Source organism: Hemibagrus wyckioides, linkage group LG18 (genome assembly GCF_019097595.1).
Source record: "Hemibagrus wyckioides isolate EC202008001 linkage group LG18, SWU_Hwy_1.0, whole genome shotgun sequence".
In the NCBI taxonomy this organism is placed as follows: domain Eukaryota; kingdom Metazoa; phylum Chordata; class Actinopteri; order Siluriformes; family Bagridae; genus Hemibagrus; species Hemibagrus wyckioides.
Genome location: NC_080727.1, coordinates 9,517,226 through 9,544,352, shown reverse-complemented (window position 1 = coordinate 9,544,352; position 27,127 = coordinate 9,517,226). Strand labels below are relative to the sequence as shown.

Sequence of the window (27,127 nt, the reverse complement as noted above, 5' to 3'; positions counted from 1 at the left end):
AAAGACAGCATACACATGTACTTCACTGACATATCCTACATATCCCACAATCCTGTCTGTTAAAAGCATAGAGGGATATTGCAAGCAGTTTGGAGATGGATATGACTGCAGTGTAGTTATTGCAGTATAGTGAAAAATGGCTGGTGTGTTCACCAAATATTCACTTTATTCCCAATGAGTTTTAAGGTAGTAAGCTGCCAAAGTTGGTCTCAAAGCATTCTGAGGCATTGTGTCATAATGCAGCTGACTTATGAGAGCGAGAGGCATCAAGGCATCGAAGGCAGCTGTTGTGTGTTTCAGACACACCTATACATGAATGAATGGCATCTTAAGTTGCGTGATGGTTTTTCGTGTTCGACTGTCTGAGGGTGTATTTCTGTTTTGGGCTCGGAAGCAGGTTAGACTGCATAAATATCTAAATCAGTTCTTAAGCCTAATTTCTCCGCAGTGGATTCCTCGCCCATATCCAGATGCTTGTACTCCATTCTCTGCTGCTGTGGATAGACCGAAGTGTGAAGACTGTGCCTGAGTCTCACTCTTGTCTCTGTGGATAAGCTTTCATAATTCAGATATTGGAAGGAAGTGTGTCTTGTGCAAAACACACATGAAACTGTTTGCTCTTCCTCTTCTGCACCTGGGACAGAGCTGTCCTAGCTACATCATCTGGCAGTCATATACATGAACTTTGAACATGTCATATACATGAACTTTGAACATGTCTTTGGTATCCTTGCACTTTGATATTCAGACTAAAACACAAATAGCACCATTTTGGATCTGCATACTACTGCTGCGCAGCCATCTTGGACCATTGTCCCAATATTTATAGCCCCAATATCAGGTGTCACTCAGATGAGTCTGGTTTCTTGCAACTTTTCTTCTCCCATTTTGGAGAGTTTTTGTAAATCTACATCCATTTCTGTGAAAATGGGAAAATACACTATATGGCCAAAAGTCTGTAGACAGCTGACTGTCACACACATATACTGTGTCTAGATCCCCTCTTTTTTGCTGTAATAATAACCTGCACTCTTCTTCAAAGGCTTTCCACTAGATTTCAGAGAGTGGCTGTGTGGATTTGACTTCAATCAGCTACAAGAGCATTAGTGAGATCAGACACTGATGTTGAGCAAGGAGGCCTGCATTCCAGTTCATCCTAAATGTGTTGAGGTCAGGGCTCTGTGCAAGCCACTTGAATTCTTCCACTCCATGTTTTCTTGGAGCTTGCATTGTGCACAGGGACACTGTCATGCTGAAATGGGTTTTGACCCCTTAGTTCCACTGAAGGGACAATGTAATACTACGGCATATAAAGACTTCTTATACAACTGTGTGTTTCTAATGTTGTGGCACCACTTTGGGGAAGAACAACAGAGGTGTATGATGTGACATGCATCCAGAATTGCTTGGTCACATAATATATGATCTAAAATCAGCTGCATTGCACACAGAGATCTTCCACCCGAAACATACTTTTGCAAAACCTGAACATGAAATCTCTGGGAAATGTCCAACAAATGTCCAGTTGGTCAGAGTCTACTCTCTACTGCTCTTCTGAGAGAGAGAGAGAGTGAGAGAGAGGGAGAGAGAAATATTTATAAATGTATCTGAGCAAGTCAGAGGTGATGGTAAACAAAAACAAAACTCCCTGAGAGGACATGAGGAAGAAACCTTAGGAGGAACCAGACTCAAATGGAATCCATACCTCATGGGTCACAACAGAAAATGTGAAAATAAATCATTTCCCTTCTATAACTGTGTGCTATATGGTCAAAAAATGTATCAGCTGTTCACTGATGGAGACCTGAAAGCACAGCAATTGCAATCCATAGCAATTGTAGTGCCAAGCCATCATAACACTTCCAGTCCAAAGCCTTCTTCCTGGTTTTTAAATGGTACCATCCACAGCAATCTTATGTATCTTTAGTTTCCAAGTGAGGAGAAGTCCAACCAGAGGTGGGGCATCAAGATAGATCCAGAGAGCAGAAGGGGTAAGGGGCTCAGGTAATGATGATTATAGAGTGAAAGAGCACCTTCTAATGGCAGTAAGTGTTATATCTTCAGCTGGGCTCAGATACTGTAGCGGGACAGCTTCCTCAGACCAAAGCTCTTATACATTTTATAAGGTGCCATTTTTTAAAATTTGTTTTAATTAAATGGCTATTTTATTAGTCCTAGATTGTAAACTTGTTTCTTTTTTCACCTTTGAGCAAGTTTCACAAAATAGTCCTTTTAATTAATTGAAATAAAATCAAAAAAATTAATAATCTGTACATAAAATAATAATAACTCATCACCATCCGATCCAACAGACGAGCTACTGTTGCTCAAATTGCTGAAGAAGTTAATGCTGGTTCTGATAGAAAGGCATCAGAATACCCAGTGCATGATGGGTCAGGGATGTTTTGGCAGCAAAAGGAGGACCAACACAATATTAGGCAGGTGGTCATAATGTTATGCCTGATTGGTGTATAACAAACCCCAACATACATTGTATTTTTGTGGAATTTATCTAACTAACACTCCTAACCTACACTTTGCTCTATATTTACATGTGGATCCTGTAAACTACACATTTCTGATGTTTTTTTTCTTCCTGTACTTGCTCTTTTCCTGCACTCATTGCTTGACAGCACGTAATGTTGTAAATCAGGTCCCTGGAAAGATGTCAGTGCGTCTTTCCTGGTAATGCTGTTCACACATCCTGATCATTTTCCAGGAATTCCAGTCATATTCTGGTCAATAGTCATGTGACAGGATTTTACACTTAATGTAATTTATATTTTAAGAGTCTGCTGCACCCAAATATCCCTACTCAAATATCCCTACTCAAATATCCCTACTCAATTATCCCTACTCAAATATCCCTACCCAAATATCCCTACTCAAATATCCCTACTCAAATATCCCTACTCAATTATCCCTACTCAATTATCCCTACTCAATTACCCCTACTCAATTATCCCTACTCAATTACCCCTACTCAATTATCCCTACTCAAATATCCCTACTCAAATATCCCTACTCAATTATCCATACTCAATTATCCCTACTCAATTATCCCTACTCAAACATCCCTACTCAAATATCCCTACTCAAACATCCCTACTCAAATATCCCTACTCAAACATCCCTACTCAAACATCCCTACTTAATTATCTCTACTCAATTATCCCTACTCAATTATCCCTACTCAAATATCCCTACCCTTCTCAATATTCATAAAATATTAGGTTTGAAATACCTGTAGATGCTATTGGCATTAAACATAGTTTCTCGTGGTTAAACTGTACTTAGTTAATCTGATGTCGTAGGTCATATGACAAAACCAACGTGGTGGATGTAATATGTCAAGATTGCATTTATATTAAAAGTGAAACTCAATCTATATTAGTCACGTACACAATCATACAGAATAATAGGAAAAGTACAAACTTGAACTAAGGACTTCTACCACTACCACTACTACCATTACTACAACAACTATTACTACTCCTACCAGTACTACTACTATTTCTACCACTACTACAACAACTACTACTACTACTACTACAACTACATCTACATTTACTTCTACATATAGCACTACCATTCCTACTACTTCTACTACTACTTCTACTTTTTCTACTACTTCTTCTTCTACCACTATTTGTTGTGTTTTTCTTCTATCACCATTTCAATTCATAATTGCCTAACATCATTATTTTTTACTGAAGGATTAAGTGAAAGAGACAGGCTACATGCAGTTACACTGGTTACAGTTTACTTCTCCTGGACATGCTATCCATGATGTATTCCTGTCTTGTGCCCAGTGTGATAGACTCCTGTGATAGACTCCATATCCACTGTTACCCTGACCAATATCAAACGGTTACTAAAGATGAGTGAGATCTCTGTCTCCTCTTAATCTCTTCGGGATGCTCACCAGCCATGTTTTCTCATCCTCTCAATTCCTCTCTGTCGTACTTTCATTCCGCTTCCCACTTCCACCCCCTCACACAGCCACACAGGTGTCACACAATGCCTGCCTTTATAACTATGTTACTAAGCCTGAGAAAGGAAATGTCTCAGAGTGTGTGTATGTAAGAGAGATAGGTGGAGAGGTGCTGTGTGTGAAATGTCCTGTGTGTGGGAAGATTGTGTGTCACTGTGTGAATTATGTGACTAGGATCTCTGACCTCAAATGTCTTCAGGGACAATTCACCTAAGTCACTGAACCGTCACAGACATTTCCACCACTCAGAACAATTCGTGGGAAGTACGTCATTTTATCCTTGTTCAAGCTTAGTCATGTGTTTAAGTTACAAAGTGGGAAAAAACATGGAGGTTTGTAATTTCAAGAGTGATGCATATTTACCTCCTTAAATCAGTGAGACCTTATAGACTAGACTATATCTGTATATCTTAAGCAAATACGTATATAACTCATTTAAAGGTGTGCAACCTTGTTTACTGCTTGTGCTCTGGGCAGCCATGTTGATTTAACGTCACTTGCTGAACTCTTTAGTCGAATGCAGCGTTAAAAATAATAAACAGTTTCCACCAACCAGGATGCTTTAATAATGTCAGGAAACCTCATAGCTACCTCAACCTATTAGCAGGTCTTATTGGACATCGCTGCAAGCTTCATCCAAATAAAAATGGCCTTAAAAAGTCACAGCACTTTCGGCCAATCAGAACATCAGGATCACCACCATTGCTTATAATCAAAATATCTTAGCGAGCCCTTTACACCAATCAGAAAAACTAATGTTTCTGATCTGAGTGCCATACACTGTGTGTGTGTTTGTGTGTGTGTGTGTGTGAGTTACTTGCTAGTGGTGTCAATTTCAGTGGGCTTAATTACATATTTCCTGTCACTGTTGAGCTCTCTCACTCTCTCTCACACACACACACACAGACACACACACACACACACACACACAGTATCCATCCTCCCAAAGGATTAAAACTTCACACTGTTCCCTCTACAGGCCAAGCTGTGCTACTGCCAGTCACCATAAATGGCATGGATTCTATTCCGAGACTTGATCCAAACTTTTATCCACATATTTTATGGCTGGAAAAGTTTGAGGCTTGAAGTGTGTGTATCTCAGAAGGTGTCTTTTCTGACCTGCGCACAGTGAGTTGGAGAGTTTTGTAGGATCCTTTGACCAGAGAGATGGCCTCCTGTCTGAACCCAGTCAGCTCCACACCGTTGATGACGACCACTTCATCCCCGACCAGCAGGGGGCACTGTAGAGAATCGGCTTTACCACCCTCCTCTACCTACACACATACACACACACACATAAACAATGTCAATGATTTACATTCAGAAACTGAAGGTGGCCTTGTAACCCACACAGAAGGAATAAAGTACAAAAACCTCTAAGGAATTTCTTCTTTGGAGCTGCAAACACACACACACACACATAAATAACCTTTTAACAGTCTGAGTTTTTAGGGATCTGTTACTGGAACACACTGTGTACTTTGTAGTCATTTGGCAAGCTAAATAACATTAAACCACAGTGCAGCTGAATTCTCGAATAAGGTGTTCATTCCACAGTCCGCTTAAATTATCGAATCTTATTGGTCAGGTGAGGTGTGCATTATTTTTGTTTAGAGGCGTAGTTCCAGCTGTAGCTACTGTTATCGATGGATTAATTAAAAATAATGCGCTTCTTCTAATAGGTTATTGTTTCTATAACAGCAGCTGATTCATAGGGTGTTTTTATGGTCGATGCTAACCACCTAATCACCTAATAATAAAGAGTTTTAATAAATATGTTCACTTGTCACAGAAGTTGTGTGCTCAAATCCCAGGCAATGAATGAATGAATTCACCCACCTTTCCTCCAGCATGTCAGAGGGAGCCATCACTGGAGTTTTGACCACTCTCAGCTCAGAAGGTTACTTCCGGTATCACAACATTTAAATTGTTTTCACCACCACCATTATGCGAAGTATTGTTAGTTTATACTACTCTACCAAATTGTTCATTGTGTCCCTGCTATTGTTACTGTGTATGAACTGCTTTTCTGCTGTTTTGGATTGTGCCTGTAGTTTTGTTTGCTAGGCTAATTGTTGTTTTGGTTTTGATCTTTTGCTTGTTCATTGCCCATTCTTTCACCTGCCCATTGTTTGCTGTGTGTTTTTCTTCCATAAAATCCGCTAAAGGATTCGTTTGCCTTCCCGACTGGTGCTGTGCAATACTGGGCCCTTGAGCAAAGCCCTTAACCCTCAACTGCTCAGTTGTATCAATGACATAAATCTAAGTAAATCTATAAATCTGGATAATGGCCTCTGCAAAATGCCGTACATGTAAACTACAAACCAGTAAAATGTGCAGTGTGAGTGAAGAGGATGCAGAAGAAGATGCAACTGCATTTTAGTGTTTTATTTAAAAGAGCACTGGAAAAGAAACAAATCTAAAACGGGATTCAAAGACGTGTAAACAGTAAACAGACAGAGGTCAACCATTTCATTCGGGGTGATCCAAATACACAAGTATAACAACACGGACAAAAAAGCACTGAAACCCAGAGCATAACACTGGATCTAGTGGTTGTTTGTGAGTCTGTTGTATAGTGACCAGTGTGATTGGGTACACGTGTGCCTGCTGAGAAGTCCAGTGACTGTGATTGTAATAAAGGGTGTGTGTTTTGGGAAGTGTAGCCCAGGTAGGTCATGTTTGTCGGCTGTGGTGCATTCTGGGATATGTTATTAACCTGAAATTTATTAATAAATTAAACAGTGTAGATCGTTAGCATGTTGCTGTGGTATAAATGGAATGACTTGGAAAGACTATGTGGTTGTATAAAAATAAGCAGCACTCCGTTTTACTCCACTTCATAACGTTATTTCCGTTAATACAACAGTTAGTTCCAGTTTGTTAATTTGATCTACAAGTGTTCCTAGAGTGCTTATGTTTAATAAAGCCACACTGCGATGTTTCACACTTTCCACTTGTCTGTGTTCGTCACATAACATTACAGCTAGAGCAGCAGAAAGACATCATCAGCAGACAGGGCTAGTTATAGAGTACTTTTTTCATGAACTTCCTACTTAAAATACAAAAGATCATCTGATAAATATGAAAAGGAATCATTTTTCCAGATGCTCCCATTAACAGGAACGTACACACCATTCTGAACCAGTTAACCAGCTAGCCAACATGCGGACAGTGACTATGGCTTCTTCTCAGGATCTTCAAGGATAAATTACTTGGCCATATTGTAAACTGTAAGCTTTCATATTTATAAAACTGTCATATGCACTCGCATTTTACCTACGACAAATCACAGCACTGCTGATATTCAGTATAAACACATAATATTGCTTAGATAACAGACTGTCGTTGTGTTCCAGAAGCTCTAACGGTGATTCTGGCTGTATTTAAAGTCACAGGTTTACATTCGTTTTAATACGTCATCATTTCTATAGTAACAGCTCATATACAAATAATACACAATATTGTTGTCATCTTTCAGCTGCTCCCTAATCAGAGTCACAACAGAGCCACGTATTTTAATTTTAGCACAGGTTTTATACCGAATGCTCTTCCTGATGCAACCCTCCTAGTTCATCCAGACTTGAGACCAGCGCTGAGAGATAATCCTTCAGAGGAAAGGCTGGGCTGGTTTCCTGCCTGGGAATTGAACCCTGGCTGTGGTGGTGCAAGCACAGGATCATGCCACTGGACCACCATCAATTATATGGTGACAGTTTCTGTAAGTAGATATTCAACATTTAAGGAAGGAGTCTCAGGTGTCAACACTTTTTTTTAATGTTTTCTATCATAGGAAAATGTTTAGAGTAGAGGACTTCCTGCTTTTTGGTTTGACGAGCTGAGAGAGTGTGGTGAAATAATGACTGCATGGCTGCTGTAAGTTATCTCCTGGATGGTGGATCTAAGGGTCAGAAGTTCAAGCTCCAGCTCTGTCAAGCTGCTACTTTTAGACCCGGAACTCTCTCTGCTCCAGTGGTGCTGTATCGTGGCTGACCCTGTGCTCTGACCTCAACTTCATACCTGGGATATGTGAAGAACATCATTTCACATGTTCTCTAATGTATATGTGACAAAATAAAGGCTTCTTCTTCTTCTAAGAATGGTCAATTGAACCAGAAATAAATCAGAAGCACAACACTTTGTTCACTAGATGAATGAAAGTCAAATCGTTGGCAAATCCATGTGGTATAAGAGGAACAGGAAATGCTGTTATATGGAAATTACTCACTTCAGAGAGGTAACAGACTTTCCTGTTGCCATTTCAATGAGGATTATATTCCAGTAAAAGCAATCACGGTCATGTTTTATTCCTCGTTCATGTCATATTAGTAAAATCTGTTAAATCTGCTTTTATTTTTTTGTAGTTCATTTCCATTCAACTCTGACCATATGTTAGTTATACAGAGTTTTAATGCAAATTTCATGGCAGGTGTTTCTGTACAAGAAAATTTTTTTGAGACTTATGGAACTGCTGGTATCTGGTTTAGCTTTAATGGGTATAGGTTTTCACAGTAGTGAGGTGGGATAGTGTGTATCTGCTGTGCGTATGTGTGTGTGTGTGCCTTACAGTTCAATCTGCTCCGCTTCAAGCTGATTTCGTATCCACGTTTGAAAAAAAAGTAGTCTCAGATCAGCGAAAACAGGCACGTCCGTCCAACGCCCACATAGGCCCTGTCTTATCTAAAGAGTCTAATGACAGGAAGCACTCATGCAGCGTAACGGTTCAAACGGTCCCACCGGGAAACAAAGTATGCGACATTTACACTGACCTTAATGGAGTCGAATTCGGTAAAAGCTTTTGGGACCTGCATTAAGACTTGCTGTGACTAAAGCACCATTCGAGCAGTGATAAACACACAGATAAGTAGCCAGCTTTATCTCCAGTGTAGGAACAGACTCTAAAAGTGCTATTACAGAGACAAGGACATTCAGTGTATCATATAAGGATGCACTGCAGGTAAAAAATTGTGTTAGGAAACAGTTCCTGGAATGTTGTGGTCCATGCTGACAGTGCCTTCAGTGATCACAGGATACTTCCAGAGTTTTCCAGTCTACATGGAGGATACATGGGATCTGTTCTAGCTACTCTTCTTCGAGTTCCCAGAATTCTTTATTAAGGAATGTTCTTTGTGTCCAAGATGCACAAGTACTCTCGCAGTGAGGTCTATCATTAATCTCTAGAATCTCTAAATATTTTGTGGCCCTTGGTTCCCATGGCAACAAGCTCCTTGTTCTCAAGTTTGTGTCTTTTCACAAACTTTGATATTGTCATTTGCTTACTGCCTGATTGTGTGCGCCTGTTCTGTATTAGGTTGTATTTGTTTTTCTACTTACACACTTTGTTTCTTAACAAAGTCTTGTCCAAGGTTCTTTGTTTTCCAGTTGCACTTCCTGCTTCAGAGTCTCACATGTTTTCCCATTCTTTGATTAGGAATTACCTTACCTTAGTCTAACGTTGTCTGCTGTGTTCTGGCTCCTACTATATGCTCTGATAATGATTCATGAATTGCTCATAATAAACAACATGCTGATTTTATGCATTTGCTTCCTGCCTTCTTGAGCTGCCTGTTTCATTCTGCTGCAACAACCTAGTGGAGATTATGTTAGTTACCTGTTTTTAACATGGGTCAGTTCTAACTTCACTGTTTATCTAACACCGCCTATTTGCATTCCCCATCTAAATTCAACCCCTTTGTAAAACTCTTTAACTTCTATTATACATAAACCTACAAGTATTTTTATATACACTTAAGTCACAAATTGGACAAAAACAACTGGACAAATTGGACCATCTGTGGTTATTTCTCTGAAAGTAATTTTGTTATTTAGTGCAACAACCTTGACAACAAATATGACAAAACAAAAATCTAAGGATTAAGCTAAAAGATTCTTCAGTTTGTTGTCAATGGGAAGCCTTGAAGTTTTTCCGTATAAACTGATAAGGCATAACATTATGACCACCTGTCTAATATTGTGTTGGTCCCCCTTTTGCTTCCAAAACAGCCCTGACCCGTCGAGGCATGGATGGCAGGACCCAAGGTTTTCCAACAGAACATTGCCCAAAGCATGAAACTGCCTCTACTGGCTTACCTTCCTCCCACAGTACATCCTGGTGCCATGTGTTCCCCAGGTAAGCGAAGCACATGCACCCGGCCATTCACGTGCTGTAAAAGAAAATGTGCTTCATCAGACCAGGACACCTTCTTCCATTGCTCTGTGGTCCAGTTCTGATGCTTTGAGCAACAGTAGCTCGTCTGTTGGATCGGATCACACGGGCCAGTCTTCGCCCCACGCGCATCACTGAGCCTTGGCCGCCCATGACCCTGTCACCGGTTCACCACTGTTCCTTCTTTGGATCACTTTTGATAGATTCTGACCACTGCAGACCGGGAACAACCCACAAGAGCTACAGTTTTGGAGATGCTCTGATCCAGTCGTCTAGCCATCACAATTTGGTCCTTGTCAAACTCAGTCAAATCCTTACTCATGCCCATTTTTCCTGCTTCTAACACATCAACTTTGAGGACAAAATGTTCACTTGCTGCCTAATATATCCCACCCACTAACAGGTCCCATGATCAGGAGATAGTCAGTCCTCACCTGTCAGTGCTCATAATGTTATGGCTGATCAGTAAAAATATAGAACCATTAGCTACATAAAATCCCCATTTTAATGTATAGTCATTAATACATCATGTGATATTTCCAAACCCCAAGGAGAATGTTAGCTTGTATTTTGGACTATAGCGTGTGAACAGAAATAAAGCCTGGAAGCCTAGCCTAGAAGTGTCTAGTGAACAAATCTTACGGGATGTGACTCTCAAATCTCCCGCGAAACATTTACTAGTGTCCAATGTGCCTAAAAGTGATCTGACCAGTGATCGGAAGTTTTTTCAACACACACAATATAAAAGGTACCTCCTGTAATGTTTCACTTCCTGTGACATTCTTTCTTCCTTTTTCTTTTCCTTCTTTCTTCCATTCAGGCTTTGTTCCATCTGTACTCAGTCATTCATATGAACACACTCTGACAAAAATTAACATCATAGTGTTATCAAACGAGAAAATCAGAAATATTAGAATAATTAGAAGCCCGAGAAGAGAAGAGTGGGCTCAGTCAGCAGGACTGCAGCTTGAAGTTATTTAGTTTTTAGAACATTTTGAAAAGATATGAAAAGTTCAAGAATTCATTTTGTGATAGGAATGATAAATGAGGAATGAAAAACATCAGTATGAATAATACAGAAGGTTGCTATTATTACCAGAGCACATGTGAAACTCTGCAGTCTCAATAAACTCCATGTTTTCTACTGTGGCAGAGTGCAAGCTAACACGCGTTCATGTAATTCAATTCAGTGTATTTGCATAGTGCTTTTAACAATGGATGCTGTCTCAAAGCAGCTTTATGGAAGTATAAAAACATATAATAAAAATTGTAAAGTTTAAAGTTAAGTTAGTATTTATCCCTAATGATCAAGCCTGAGGCGACGGTGGCGAGGAAAAACTCCCTGAGATGATATGAGGAAGAAACCATGAGAGGAACCAGGCTCAGAAGGGAACCTCATCCTCATTTGCGTGACACTGGACAGTAAATAATGTAACTGTTGATAATGTGCTTTCTTCAACACGTTATAGTCATTTAAATGATTTTACTGCTATGTATCCTACTTGCATTAGGAAGAAGAAATGCACTTTCTTTCATGGAAGTCCGCAGAGGTTTCTTACAAAAAGTGCCGATCATTTGAATTACTATTTTGCTTCAAAGAAGTTTTAATCATTTCATATATAAATGATTTAAACCAACTTAAAGTTGCATGGCAAGAGAATTTTGGACAAAAAAACACTTGAATTAAAAAAAGTAAAAAAAAAAATTGTTTAGAATGACCAAAATAATGAAAATATTGCAATATTTCTGACATGTGATACAGGAGATAGAGAGAGAGGAGAGGAGGGTGAGAGAGAGAGAGAGAGAGAGAGTGAGAGAGAGAGAGAGGAAGGAGAGGAGGGTGAGAGAGAGAGAGAGAGAGAGAGAGAGAGGAAGGAGAGGAGGGTGAGAGAGAGAGAGAGAGAGAGAGAGAGAGAGAGGAGAGTGAGAGGGTGAGAGAGAGAGAGAGAGGCTGTGTCCCTGATCAGCATCCACAGTGGTGCTTAATATAAAGCTTATATGAAAGTAGACACTTAGGACTTTAAGAAGTATTTCTGTTTTTATCTAGCCTACTGCGGCAATATATTTATAGACAAGTTCCAAAAAAACCCTTCCAAATAAACAAGTTTTTTTTTCTTCTCTTCTCTTTCGGAGATGCCCCAAGTGCTTCCTTATAATCCTCTAAAATTGGGAGCATCTACCACTGAGAGCATTATCATCAGCTGCCTCCCAGTCTGGTATCGCAACTGCACTTCATCAGGCCGAAAATCCCTTCAGCGGGTGCTGAAAACAAATGATTGGTACTCAGCTTCCCACCATCAAAAACATTTACAAGGAATGCTGTCTGCAGAGGACAAAAGGCATTATCAAAGACACCGCTCACCCTAATCATGGACTATTTACCCTCCTCCCGTCAGGATCAGGAAGGCGCTACACACAAACAGACTGAAGAATAGCTTCTTCCCTACAGCTGTTTCCACACTGACCAGCTGATCACACTGTTTACATTTACTTACTTTTTACTACACTGCTTATCCAGTATGCATCTTTGCACAAAATATAACTTATAATATCTTTCAATCTTTGTACTATTGTATTATCCATCTAGAATATATAATACACCTATCAGCCATAACATTATGAACAGTGACAGGAAGTGAATAACACTGATGATCTCCTCATCATGGCACCTGTTAGTGGGTTGGATATATTAGGCAGCAAGTGAACATTTTGTCCTCAAAGCTGATGTGTTAGAAGCAGGAAAAATGGACAGGCGTAAGGATTTGAGCGAGTTTGACAAGGGCCAAATTGTTATGGCTAGACCACTGGATCAGAGCATCTCCAAAACTGCAGCTCTTGTGGGTTGTTCCCGGTCTGCAGTGGTCAGTATCTATCAAAAGTGGTCCAAGGAAGGAACCGTGGTGAACCAGAGACAGGGTCATGGGCGGCCAAGTCTCATTGATGCATGTGGGGAGTGAAGGCTGGCCCGTGTGATCCGATCCAACAGACGAGCTACTGTTGTTCAAATAGCTGAAGACGTTAATGCTGGTTCTGATAGAAAGGTGTCAGAATACGCATTGTATGGTACATGGAGGCCCCACTTCGCAACTTACAGGAATTAAAGGATCTGCTGCTAACATCTTGGTGCCAGATACCACAGCACACCTTCAGGGATCTAGTGGAGTCCATGCCATGAAGGGTCAGGGTGGTTTTGGCAGCAAAACAATAGCAAAACAGTCCTGACTGATTTTAGATCAGATTTGTGGAGATAAAATAATTGATTTGTTAAAACAGAAAATATTCCATAAATCGATTAAGATTGGGCTGGTAGAGTGGAACACCAGACTGTACTGGTAACGAGGGTTAACCAGTTAAGATGTTAACTGAAGTCTGGTACGAAGGTTTTCTTTTTACTTATTTTAGGTTATTGTTTAGAAAGTCTGTAACAGAGGTTATTCATGAGTGTGGACTTAAGGATCTATACACTCTATACTATACACCATATGTGAGGGTCTGTTACTGAATTTGTTTAATTATTAAATAATCAGTTAATCTCAGTGTTTTCACCCTACGAAGCCAGCAGCCTAGGGACATGTTTGCTTAAATTCCAAGCTTTTAACTACAAGATGTGGCCCAAATCAAGCCAAACAATTTGTCTGATTCTTTTTAACTTTGCATCACCCTCAGCTCCGGGGTCAGGGGTAAGAGTCTGGGGCTGTATTAGGAAACAGGGCTAGAAAAAGCAGCACCTCAGGAGAAGAGCCTGTTTTCCGTTATCCAAGATACGTGAAGTGCGTGTTTGGCTTGTCATGGTGTATTTGTGTTGTTGGTGTGTGTCTGTGTGTGTGTGTGGCATCTCTCTTTATTCTCTCCATCACGTCCTTTATTTTTGAGCAAAAGCTCTTGGAAATTCCTCTGCTGACATTCCTCTTTCCTCTCGGCTCTTTTGCCCTCCTCCTTCTCCTCCTCTCCTGCTCTCGAGTCAGTGTCTTATACTCTCTCTCTCTCTCTCTCTCTTTCTCTCTTGTTTTCTCTCTGTCTATGTTGGATCCTTGCCTGCATTCCATTCTTCACTTCAGTTGGTGATGGGGACTGTGTACGATAGGACAAAATATCATATCACACGATTATATTGTGCCATATCATAGTCGTCACATGCCTTTACACTGGACGGTAAGGCTGTGCCTGTTCATAATAAAAGACTGCACAATCGCACAAATCGGCCCGGACTTGTGCGTCTTGGATTTATGTGTTCTTGCAGTAATTCATCCAATCACAGGACTGTTTATCTGCAGCATCTAAAGCAGGTCACACAAGAACACACTGAGCCGGTTAGTGTTTGTTCAGCTTTCTCCAACAGAAATACTGAAAAGAACACTAATATTATGACATGGTTTGAACATTGTAAAAACTGTGAAGCTCTAAAGAAAGCAACAAAGAGAAAGCAACAGAAAGAATGTGCTGGATGCATACCTGTAATTTTATAACAGAGAGATAACAGATAGAACTTTTAAGCCAAGTCTGCAGGTCATTTCCTTATTAGGTTTTTTTTTATTTTTTAACACACACCCACCCACCCACCCACCCACCCACACACACACGCAGAATAGAACCTACATGCACAAAACTGCCCTCAACTGCCTGCTGGTTATCATGTAATATTTAATGAACCTGGCATGTGTTGAAGAAGTTACTGCTGGCTCTGATAGAAAGGTGTCACAATACGCAGTGTGGTCAATGGTAGCCCCACCTTGCAACTTACAGGACTTAAAGGATCTGCTGCTAACATCTTGGTGCCAGATACCACAGCACAACCTCAGGGATCTAGTGGAGTCCATGCCTTGAAGGGTCAGGGCTGTTTTGGCAGCAAACGAGGGATCAACACAATATTACGCAGGTGGTCATAATGTTACGCCTGATCGGTGTGTATATAATATACAGTATATTAATTACAGACATATACAGACTATCTGTATGCCTATTTATACTACCTACTGCCCTGAACAGTCTGCTGGTTATCAAATAATATTCATGTAATATGTAATGAACCTGTTGCTGTTTTCATGACTTTCACTAATCATAAATCAAATAAACAGGAAGCCGCTTTCTTACAATAAGATGTGGATTAATAATGAATAATTAAAGCAGTACTTTTGCTTAAATTAGAAATAGAAATATTCAAATTTTAATGATACAGAGTAAATAAACACTCCATTCATTCTCCATTCATTTCAGGAAATAAATGTTTAATCAGCAGCAGCAATGTCTGAGACAGTGAAGACAGATGAGCATCAAGATGTCCACTAGAGCCTGTCGTGTTGAACAAATCTAAGTACTGCTACAGCTTACACACAGCGCTCAAGATACTTGTATGTATTAATATGAGCTAGCTAGCTCATAGTAGCCTATCGTGTTGAACAAACCTAAATACTGCTACAGCTTACACACAGCGCTCAAGATACTTGTATGTATTAATATAAGCTGGCTAGCTAACAAATCTAGCAAGGTACTGAAACCCCATAGCATTTATTTAACGTGCATTTGTCTAAATAATACTGTAGAGGTGTGTTCACTTTAGCATAGCTCGCTTAATTAGTTTACATAAGAACAGAACAGAAAGTAGAACATTTTCTTATTTGTTGTATCAAATGTAAGTTACTTGTTTTTGTTTCTCAAAAGACGATTTATTTACTCTTTATTTACTACATTAGCAGTGCTTTGACTCATATCAGTATTTTGTACTCTTTCCACCGTTTCTAAAATGTTGAAAATACACTGCATTTTTGAAGAATTTTGTAAAACCTACACATTACAGCATAGACTGTACTATATAAAAGAAGAACAAAACCCGGTTAAGGCCGGATTAAATCCAAGATAACGCTAAGCGGATAATTTTTTCACGTTCCCACCCCAGCACATCCATCTGCATGCCAACTCGGGTCTACAACTTCAAGGCGAATGGCGTATCCTTCCACAAGATCTAAGGGAACTTGTAACGTAAGATCTCGCTGCTTTAGTATTCAAGCTTTGTAGTAGTAGTAGTTTGTTCAGACAGCTCCATGCCACCATTCTTGCAACAAAGGACCTACTTCTACAGAAGTAAAAATTATTTTTTGAAAGCAAGAGAAGCCCAGTCTAAAATCTTCCATGTCTTCCACCTGATGAAGTCCTTTATTGTGTGTCATTGTATTGAGGCATGATGAAGTTAGATTGGATGCATTTCTCTGTAACTTGGCAGACAGGATGTTTCTGTAGACTCCTGAATTCATTCTGCTGCTCTATCATGAATTACATCATCAATAAAGATTAATGAGTCTGCTCCAGAAGCAGCCATGCAAACCCAAACCATGCCGCTATCTCCAGTGTGAGCTAGTGACGTCGTATGTTTTGGATCATAAGCACTTTGGTCTTTCCATCACTTTGGCAAAGGGTAATCTTGTTCCAGAACTTTTGGAGATCATCAATGTATTTCTTTATGAATTCCAAACTGGTCTTACTATTGATGAGTGTGTTACATCTTGTAGTATGGCCTCTCTATTTCTGCTCTTGAAGTGTTCTTCAAACAGTGGATTGTGATACCTTCACCCCTGCCTTGTGGAGTGTGTTGGTGATGGTGTTTCTCTACAATGTTTCTGTCATCAACTGCTGTTGTTTTGCTTGGATGACTAGTTTTCTTTCTATTTTTCTTGTTCTGTCAAACTGTCGGATTAGTTCTGTCCACTGCTGTCAAAATGGTTCTGAATGATTGTCCATATTTCCTCAGCTTCAAAATAGTTTGCTTTTCTCCCATAGACAGCTCTCTGGTCTTCATGTTGGTTTATCCTTTTTAACAACATATTTACATGTGAAACCCATGGCTCAAACAAAGAACAGACAATCAGGGCTATTAATTATTTAAATAATCAATCTAACAGGGCACAACTGAGTAACAAATACCCACAGCCACATGATCCAATATTTTTGATCACTCGTGAGTTAAAAAAAAAGTGGCATTCAAAAAATTTATTGTCTAGAACAAAAGCTGAGATTCTTATCTATGGTCTAATTCATATTAGTATCTTAACCCCAAATGTCTTCAGTGTAAAAAAAAAAAAGAACAAAGAAAAAAACGGGCCTATGCCGTTCCAATTCTTTTGGAGAGGACTGTATAATAGACAGGATTACAGATCCTGTTAAACTAATCCCTAGTAACCAGGCTTTTGTATTGTGGTCTAAAGTGTTGTTTGCATTTGACAAATAAATTCATACTTTTTTCATAGCCACTAACTACTGTTTGCTAGGGTCTCTGAGAAATCCCAATCCCATCACATTCACTTAGTTGTTTCTGGTAAGGATTGCCAGTAATTGTACTGTATGTGAGATATCATAGTGACCGAGTACTGATAGATTTCCCAAAAACGAAAGTGGCTGATCAACAAGCTTTACACTTCTCAGGTGTACAGAAGAGCCTAGTGTTTACAGCAACAGAACTCTGTTATTTGCCTCAGCCTTTGAATGCTGTTAATGAATGGCAAGGACTGCAAAGGTGTAGAGTAACAGGATGAACATTCAGTTCTGGACTGAATAGAATTCAAAACGTTTGACTTCCATAGCTCCACTTCAGGGCACTATGATTACAGGCCAGGACGAGTGCACTACAAACATGGCATGGTTGTAAGCCCTCTCTGCCTTTCAGGTATTGTTATTGAAACTCTCAGAGATGTGCTTGCAAAATGCATCTCTCATAACGATGACGTACAAGTACACTCTCACTCTCTACACACCAAACCAGAAACGTCCACCAAAGACTAATGTTACACCATATGGCCAAGAGTATATGGACATCTGACCAAAAACACCCTGTGATTGTTGATCATCCATTTGCAAAGTCGTGGTGGAGCTAACCCCAAGATCTGTTACTTAGTGAGGTTAACATTTGGTTATCAGCCTTAGTAGTACAACTTGGTTGAGCCAAGTGAGCAAGCCAAGAAAATTGGAAGATTCCAGAGTGGTCAGGTTTCCTCCTGGAGACCACAATTTCCTTCATCACCCTGCCACAGTGCATATTCAGTTACCAACCTCCTCTGTGCCTTCTAGAAGAGACCTCCCAAAAAGGTGAAGGGATCAAACCTGGATCTGGATCAAACCTTTCTGGGATACTCCTCAAACCCATATTATTCACATGATCACAAGCATACCTAACATTTTTTCTCTTTCTCTCTCTTTTCTCTTTCTGTCTTTCTCTGTCAAGCGATACATCCCACTCCTAAATTCCCAGTGTGACCACTTCTTTTTCTCGACCTGCTTGATCCATTCAGATGCTCTACCCCTGGTTGGAGTCTCGTCGCTTGGTGGTGCTCAATGCTGCTGGGGATAGATCTGCATGGACAGTCTGTGACCCAGAGGACTTCTGTGGATAGAACCATTTGGAGACTATTACACCGTCTCTGAACTGCTGTTGCCTTAGTCAGCATTCGTCAGGAAGGAATTAGTGTTAAGTCAATAATGAACTCAGAAAATACTCTGACCAATTAGTTTCTCAAGAGCTCTTGGTTGCTGTTGTAGAAAGGACATTATCAACAGTTACATTATTTACTGTCCAGTGTCACCCAAATGAGGATGAGGTTCCCTTCTGAGCCTGCTGGTTCCTCTCAAGGTTTCTTCCTCATATCATCTCACGGAGTTTTTCCTTGCCACACTCGCCTCAGCCTTGCTCATTAGGGATAAATGTTAGGGGTAAATAGTAACGTTAAACTTTATCATTTTTTCTCTGTTTCTATACTTTTGTAAATCTGCTTTGAGACAATGTCCATTGTTAAAAGGGCTATACAAATAAATTAATTTGAATGAAATATTATTGGGTCCTTGGGTGAGTGAAACACCTCTGGACATCGAGGGGTTACCTGCATACACAGTGCCGAAATAAAACTTTGGATGTACTTAGCCCAAAGAAGAAAACTTGACCATTCCTCTGGCTAGTTTTAACAGAACGTTCTAAGGAATCTAACAATTTCTTGACAGAGGACGCCTCCAATCTCTAATTCACTGCAAGGTTTCTGATCCGTATCCTGTGGAGTACAGCATTTATTAAAATCTATTCCTACACTTGATATTGTAGGTAACATAATATTATTAAAAAGGAATGATACATTCCTGCACATGAAGCATGCTGCTATTGATTAATTGGCATGTCTGAACCTCCCACTAACTTCTAATATCCTCAGCCAGTTTCCACTTCACATGAAACAAAGGGAAACATATCTATGGTCCAAATTACTCCATAATTCAGACATTCCTTGTACTCCACCATGGAGGTGGTTTGTCCTGTGATCTGTGTACAGATTACCTGTCTGTTCACCTCTTAGCAAATTACCTAATCTTTATCTTTTTTTGACAATTTCCTTTTATTTGGTTTTAATAAAAGACAAATCTGTACCTGTATCCATCTGTCTGGCAATGGTGACATTATACACTAACATTTCCGATCATTTGCATTGTTAATCTCAATCACAAGTTTGTCAAGATAATATTTTTGCAGGGGAAATAAGGCATCATTTATCCGACTATCTTCATTTATGCCACTGAGCACACTTAAAACTAGACTTTATATATATAAAATAGATTTTTTTAAACTCTGGCTAATTTTATTTGAAAAAATATTGGTCCACTATTAACAAGAGAGAAATAATCAAATATATTTCTAATAGGGGAATGTTAAATCATATCTCCCTGTGTGGAAGCGAGTCATGAGGATGGCTTCCTTTTGTGCCTTTCACAAGCAGAGGATGGTGCTGACACATCTAAACACACACCCAACGCTGATTAGAGTGTGAAGCGGTGAAAGAATCCACATGGTGACATTTCCATCAGCACACAGCAAGCCTCTCACCTCCTTAACTCCCCTCTCACTTTCTCTCATGCTGTCAGTCTTTTCCAATTCTCATCCTCCCACATATTAAGCTTCGAAAGACTTTCTCTCTGTCTCTCCAACGTTCCGTTCAGAGAGACTGGACACGTACTATCTATATTCACTCACAGTTTTGCAGAAGATATCTCATTTCACTTTCCCTCTCTCACCTACGGTCTGATTTGCTCTTCTAAGATTAAACTATGGCTCTCTAAGCTCAGCCACTCCATCATACTGCTGCTGCTTATCTCCTCTGTCGCTCATACCCTTAAGGGTCACAGGGTTGTGTGAGTGTGTGAGTGTGTGTGCACGTTTGTGGTACTGGGGGGTTGCTCTTCAATTGTTTCAGTTCTGTTCATCTATTCAGCCCTACAAACAGCACAAAAGCCCAGCCATCCAGTGAGACATCAAAGCCACAAACACCAAAGTGAATTCAGACTTGTTCTAATGCTACACCAGTGTTAAAGCTGCACCAAATACTAGACCTGACAATACACACAGAGCACATAATACTCGGTCGGTGAACTACAATTGTTTTTTGTTGTTGCTTTAAGCAGTTTAAGTTGCGGGAGAGGAAAACCATCAGAAGGTGTTTATCCATCAAGACGTATTATAGCAAATCTTTCCATCAGATACTATTCCAATTTAGAGAAGTATTAACTGAGCACCAGGCAAACACACAGTCATTCCTTCACTCACTCACTCACTTCTTCACTCAGTCTCTCACTCACACATTTATTCCCTCACTCACTCACACACACACTCATTCACTCACTCACTCCCTACCTCACTTACACACTCACTTATTCACTCACTCACACACACTCTCCCTCACTCGCTCACACACACACTTACTAATCCACTCACTCACTCACACACACACTCACTCATTCACTCACTCCCTCACTCACTCGGTCATACAAACACTCACTCACTCACTCACTCATTCACTCACTCCCTCCCTCACACACACTCACTCATTCACTCCCTCCCTCCCTCACACACACTCACTCATTCACTCACTCCCTCACTCACTCGCTCATACAAACACTCACTCACTCACTCACTAACTCACTCACACACTCATTCATTCATTCACTCCCTCCCTCCCTCCCTCACACACACTCATTCATTCACTCACTCCCTCCCTCACACACACTCACTCACTCACTCGCTCATACAAACACTCACTCACTCACTCATTCACTCACTCCCTCCCTCACACACACACTCACTAATTCACTCACTCACTCACTCACACACTCACTTCCTCACTCTCACACCCACTCAATCCCTCAGTCACTCACTCACACACACACACTCATTTCCTCACTTTCACACACACTCACTCATTCTCTCACTCACACACACACTGACTCACTCCCTCACTCACTTTCACCAACCTCTTTATCGTGATCAGGGTCACAATGGATTAGGAGCCTTTCCTGTGGACACTAGGTTTGAGGTGGGAAAACAAGCCTATAGACACATGTGGAAGACATACTCTGCTATTGTTTATTCCCAAAACTGACTAAGCTGACTACATCACCTTGACTACATTTACATTTCTGGCATTTGGCTGATGCCCTTATCCAGAGCAACTTAAATTTTGTCTCATTTTTATATAACTGACCAATTGAGGGTTAAGGGCCTTGCTCAAGGGCCCAGCAGTGGCAGCTTGGTGGACACAACCTTCACGTCGGTAGTCCAAAATCTTTATTTTGTTTTTAAGAAAATGGATTAACCCATTAAAATTACTCAGAATTTCACACTTTGAATCATTCAGTTCAAGTAAGTAAAGTAAGACCAAATGACAGTAAGTTTCATAGTATTTGATTTTGTAAAGGATCTTATCTTATAGGATTGTCTATAATATGAAGCAGGACAGATGTCATTTCTACTGCAAAGCACATTATGTTTCTATATTAAAATTATGGATCAATGGATGCAGACCTGTAGAAGCGCTGATGCTCAGGTTTTTTTTTGCTATTTTGACTCTAACCCAACCTCCAACCAAAGAAAGACTCCCACTTCTCAAAACAAAAGTTCCTTCCCCATTTACAGAGTGATGTCCAATCAACATGACTGCTGAGATGATCAGGAATAAACCTTGTAGCACTTCAAAAAAGACTACATCATTGTTGGAGGACAAAAATGTCCAGAATAAAAAAATATACAAAAATATAGATCACTCATCATAGTTGGCTGGCTAGTTTATTGCAAACAAAAGATAAAACTTTGAGACCTGTACATGGAGTTTTTTCCCCACTACGTCTGTTGAACATGCCGAAGTCGAATCTCATATCTCAAGAGCTTCAGTTAAAACATGAGAAGTCACCTGGGATTTTCATAATACACAAGAGTTTAATCAGTAGCTGGTGTCAGTTCCGTATTATCAGTGAGAGAGGAGAATGGCCAGGCTGGTTTAAGCTGACAGGAAGGCTTCAGTAACACAAATGACCAACCATTACAAACCATTGTGGGCAGAAAAGCATCCCCTCACAACACACACGGCCTCAAACCTTCAGGTGGATGGGCGACTACAGTAGATCACTCCTGGTAGGCTACAGTGGTCACAAGCTTAAACTTGGACGGTTAAAATTTGGGGGGACAAAGTTACCTGGTCTCAATTCTGTAAAGATATGCCAATGGTAGGGTCAAAATTGAGCAAAAACAGCATGACTCCATGTCCTCAAACTGCCTTGTGTCAATAGCGATAATAGGTGTTAGATGATAGGTGATAGATGATCGATGAACAGATGATAGGTGGTGTAATGGTGGAATATTTTGGTGGAGGTGGTGTAATGGTGAATATTATCTTGACACATACACTATATTGCCAAAAGTTTTGGGACACCCCTCCAAATCATTGCATTCAACCTGATAGAACACCTGATAGGGATGGATTAGAGCGGAGACTGTGAGGCCAAAACTGGGACATCTGCCTTAACATGAATGTAGTATGGAATGTAGTTGGACCGCCCTTTACAGGTATAAGGCACTGATGTTGGACGAGAAGAGTCTCCACTCTAATTTATCCCAAAGGTGTTGGGTTGGGGTCAGGACTCTGTGCAGGCCAATCAAGTTCCTCCACACCAAACTCACTCATCCATGTCTTTATGGATGTGTACTGGTGTGCAGTCATGTTGGAACAGGAAGGGGTCATCCCTAAACTGTTCCCACAAAGTTGAGAGCATGAAATTGTCCAAAATGTCTTGGTATGCTGAAGCATTAAAAGTTCCTTTCACTGGAACTAAGGGGCCAAACCCAACCCCTGAAAGATTTAGGGGGGTGTCCCAAAACTTTGGGCAATATAGTGTATTTGGCATCTTACTACCCAATCAGCATCACTTTAATTCGACAGCTTATCTGAGTATTGTTTCTGACCATGTACCTACCTGTATGGCCACAATTTACCCATCTATTGGCTAAATTCAGCATGATAATGCACCTTGCTACAAAGCACAAGTCACCTCAAACTGGTTCCATGAACATGACAATATGATCATTGTTCTTCAGTGGCTTCACCAGTCAGCAGATTTGAATCGAGTAGAGCACCTTTGGGATGTGGTTGGACGGGAGAGTCAGAGCATGTCTCTCTCACTCTCTGTGCAGCTGAAAATCTGCAGCAATGTTGCGATACATTCACGTCAACACGAACCAGAATCTCAAAGGAATATTTCCAACAGCTGGTTGAATCTGCGCCATGAGAAATTGAAGCTAAGAGCAAAACTAACTAATACTAAAAGTGGGTTCTTCCTGGTGTTCCTAATAAAGCGGCTGCTTCATATATATTATGCAGCCTTATTTTCAGACAAATGCCGACGTGTAATAGTGGGTGATTATTTTTTCTGTATGAAAGTGAGCAAAACTGATCCAATCTTGTATTATCTCTCTCTCATCCAGTCACACTGTATCAGTATGTATTGAGACATCTGAGTCATCACTGCACAAACAGTTAATTCAGTTGAGGTTCACGTGCTTTTGTTGCTGCATCCGTCACAAAGCAATGCGATATGAAAGGGAAAGATCAGATGAATAAAAAACAAAAGGCTGGCACAGAGAAAAGAAACAGTGGAGAAGAAGTGGACATGTGAATCAGTGCTGTTTTTAGATGTTTCCTATCTTTCCTCTGCATTCTTCTTTTCATTCCTGTGAGTCTCTGCAGCTCTGTAGTGAATAGATCAACACTAATTTCTGCAATAAACACATCATGCCTTGCACTGATTACTGCGCATGTTACACACACACACACACACTCAGAAGTCTTATTCATATTTTCACTATATGCAACTTTAAAATAATTTGTGTTCTGGAGTGAAAACAGCAAAACCTTTGAAACCATAAGCCATGTAATATTAAGTGAGTTTTCATGAATGTTACATTCCAGCTTTGTTACACAAGTCTAGAGGCCACACTAAGAATCTGACCTTGTACTTCTCAATTAGCATCTAGTGATTTTGAGCTTTTGGCTCATTAAAGGAAAATTCCAGTGGGTTCCAATGGGGTTTTTTTGTTTTTTTGTTTGTTTTTTTTGTAATTCATATCTAGAAAGAAGAATTAATTCTAAATAATAATAAAGGTATGAAACAAATATGTTAAAATATTGTGGATGTTTACCTAATGCTCAGAGACTGCACTCACTGGATTGCGCAAACATCTGAGCTATGAGGATATATGGGCCCTGAAAACTGTTCAGGACTGTGTAAAAGACTGTGGGACGAAAATCTGTGTTACACCTAACCTGTAGGTTTATGAAGTAATGCAGCTTGTCATGTTGCCAAGAAAATGAAGTCTTTCAGTTGAAGCCTTTCTGAAGTATTTCCCACGGAGAAAAGGAACTGACTGTTACAACATGCTGACACCGAGACTCTGTATACGAATGTTTAATAAAGACTTTGCTGAAAACATCATCAGATCAATGACTGAATGAGTTTTGTTTTTAAAATAAGATCCCATTTTTATCCATTTATTATTCGTCAAAAGTCTCAGTAAATGAGGCTGTCAGAGCTGAAAGCTGATCACCTTCTGACCAATCAGATTTAAGAATATGACAGCGCTGATTTGTATAAAATGAATATGGATCAACTGTAGTGAGATAGTGGTGCATCCTGAGCCTGTCTGTTCAGAGTGTAGCACAATCTCCCTGTCGCATGTCTGGCTTTCCTGCAGCTTCTCAGGTTTTCTCCCACTACTGAAAATCATGCAGGTTGTGAACGACAGTACAAGTGTTTAAATGAATAAATGCACAGAATGTGTGCTGTGACGGACAGGTGGAAACTCTTCCACCTTGTGCCCGGCGTTGCCAAGATGGACTCCGTTTCCAGCTCAGGATTCGTTACTGAGCACTAAATGAAAATTATATATGTTACTAAAATGGGAAACTGATATAGAAATGAAAAACAAAATGTCACAGTAAGTGAAGCAGATCCTTATTGCTTTTGTATGCATTTTAATTTGGAATAATTCTCCCTGTCGCCCATTCTACCGGTCACATGTCTGGCTTTCCTGCAGCTTCTCAGGTTTTCTCCCACTATTGAAAATCATGCAGGTTGTGAACGACAGTACAAGTGTTTGAATGAATAAATGCACAGAACGTGTGCTGTGATGGACAGGTGGAAACTCTTCCACCTTGTGCCCGGCCTTGCCAGGATGGACTCCGATTCCAGCTCAGGATTCATTGCTGAGCACTAAATGAAGAATATGTATGTGGGAAACTGTTATAGAAATGGGATGTTATAGAAATATCACAGTAAGTGAAGCAGATCCTTATTGCTTTTGTATGCATTTTAATTTGGAATCATTTAAATCCTTGGCTCAAATTGGTAAAAAAAAAAAAAATTTTCACTGTGAGAAAAAAATATTTAATCTACTTGTTTAAAAGGGATATTTTAGGCGTCCAACTTCCTAACAGCAACACTAAGGATCACTACAGAGAAAATTTTCAGAAACGACCCGAATTTTGTCGCGCACTGACGTCACCCAGCTCCGCAGCGCGCGCGACCGCGTTCGGGTCGCCATAGCGACGAGTGAGCAGACACGAGTAGAAAACGAAAAGATGAATCGTTTTGAAGAAGAAAAGCGTATATACACCGGTTTTAAGAAAACCGGTTACCGAGTAGCCAGCTATACCTACCTTCGAGATGATTAACGGTTCGCCGTGCTCAAGGCCGCCTTTGAGTGTGAAGCCCCACGGTGCTCCGCCGTGCAAGAAAGCCTCAACGAACAGCGGGTTTGCGGCCATAGTCAGTGTCCGAAAGTCAACTAAAGTCCTGGGCTAACTCGGTCCAGCGATAACCGCTCGCAGGAAAGGAAGGATGTTCCGCGATCTGCTCCGTCCCTTTCTTCCCTTTTTATAAAGCGAATGTGTCACAGCAGCGTTCACTTCCGTGGCTTCAGTCATTTCTCTGCGTTAGATTCATGAAAGGAGACCGAACTCAAAAGCATTTCTACACACCAGAGAACAAAATAATCCCAACAAGCCAGCGAGGTTAGGGAAAAGAGCTAAAAGTTGAAACTAAGTGAAAGAGTCTCGTGTGTAATCGTGTGTCAGCCCTTTTCCCAGTTCGGACATTTTGATTTTAACATTACAATAGAATTTGCCACGATCCAGCGCGCGCACAGAAAAGGCGAGCGCACTCTCCACAGCGGGCTCAGTGAAAAGTCCTGTCAGAAACTTTCAGCCCAGTTTTACCCAATCATCCAAATCCACAAACAAGACACGACGCCCGGAGATTAATCCCACACGCCACCTGAAATGAGTCAAATTCCTGATTTTCTACAGTACTTCATAAATCCAGCTTGTTCTCCGTAGTACGGGAAGTTTCTGCTTCCCGGACGGATGGATGAGGGACTCCGCGGCTCGCGCCCCCCTCACCGCCCTTCTACAGACACTTATCAGAAAGGTGGCTACGAATGCGCATGCGCACACGGCACGAGTTGTTCGCTGAGAGGGCTGCCGTGATTCTCTGGTACATAAACATGACCATGAGGAGGATGGACTCCAGTACAAGACCACTACAAAACTGGTTCCACTCTTATCAGTAAAGAACAGGAACATGAGGATGCAGTGGGCACGGGTTCATCAGAACTGGAGAACATT

At 40.5% G+C, this 27,127-nt stretch overlaps 1 protein-coding gene across 2 annotated transcripts in view; it reads right to left on the bottom strand.

Annotated features, from left to right (window-relative positions):
- Nucleotides 1–26,923, bottom strand: part of shroom3 (shroom family member 3) — a 76,403-nt gene extending 49,480 nt beyond the window's left edge. For both annotated transcript variants that reach the window (XM_058416481.1, XM_058416482.1), the window contains exons 1-2: nt 26,162–26,923; nt 5,114–5,268 (exon numbers count right to left, since the gene is read on the bottom strand). In XM_058416481.1, coding sequence (XP_058272464.1) covers nt 5,114–5,268; nt 26,162–26,269 — 263 coding nt within the window. In that variant the 5' untranslated portion in view covers nt 26,270–26,923. The remainder of the gene's footprint in view (nt 1–5,113; nt 5,269–26,161) is intronic.
- Between the last annotated feature and the right edge of the window lie 204 nt (nt 26,924–27,127).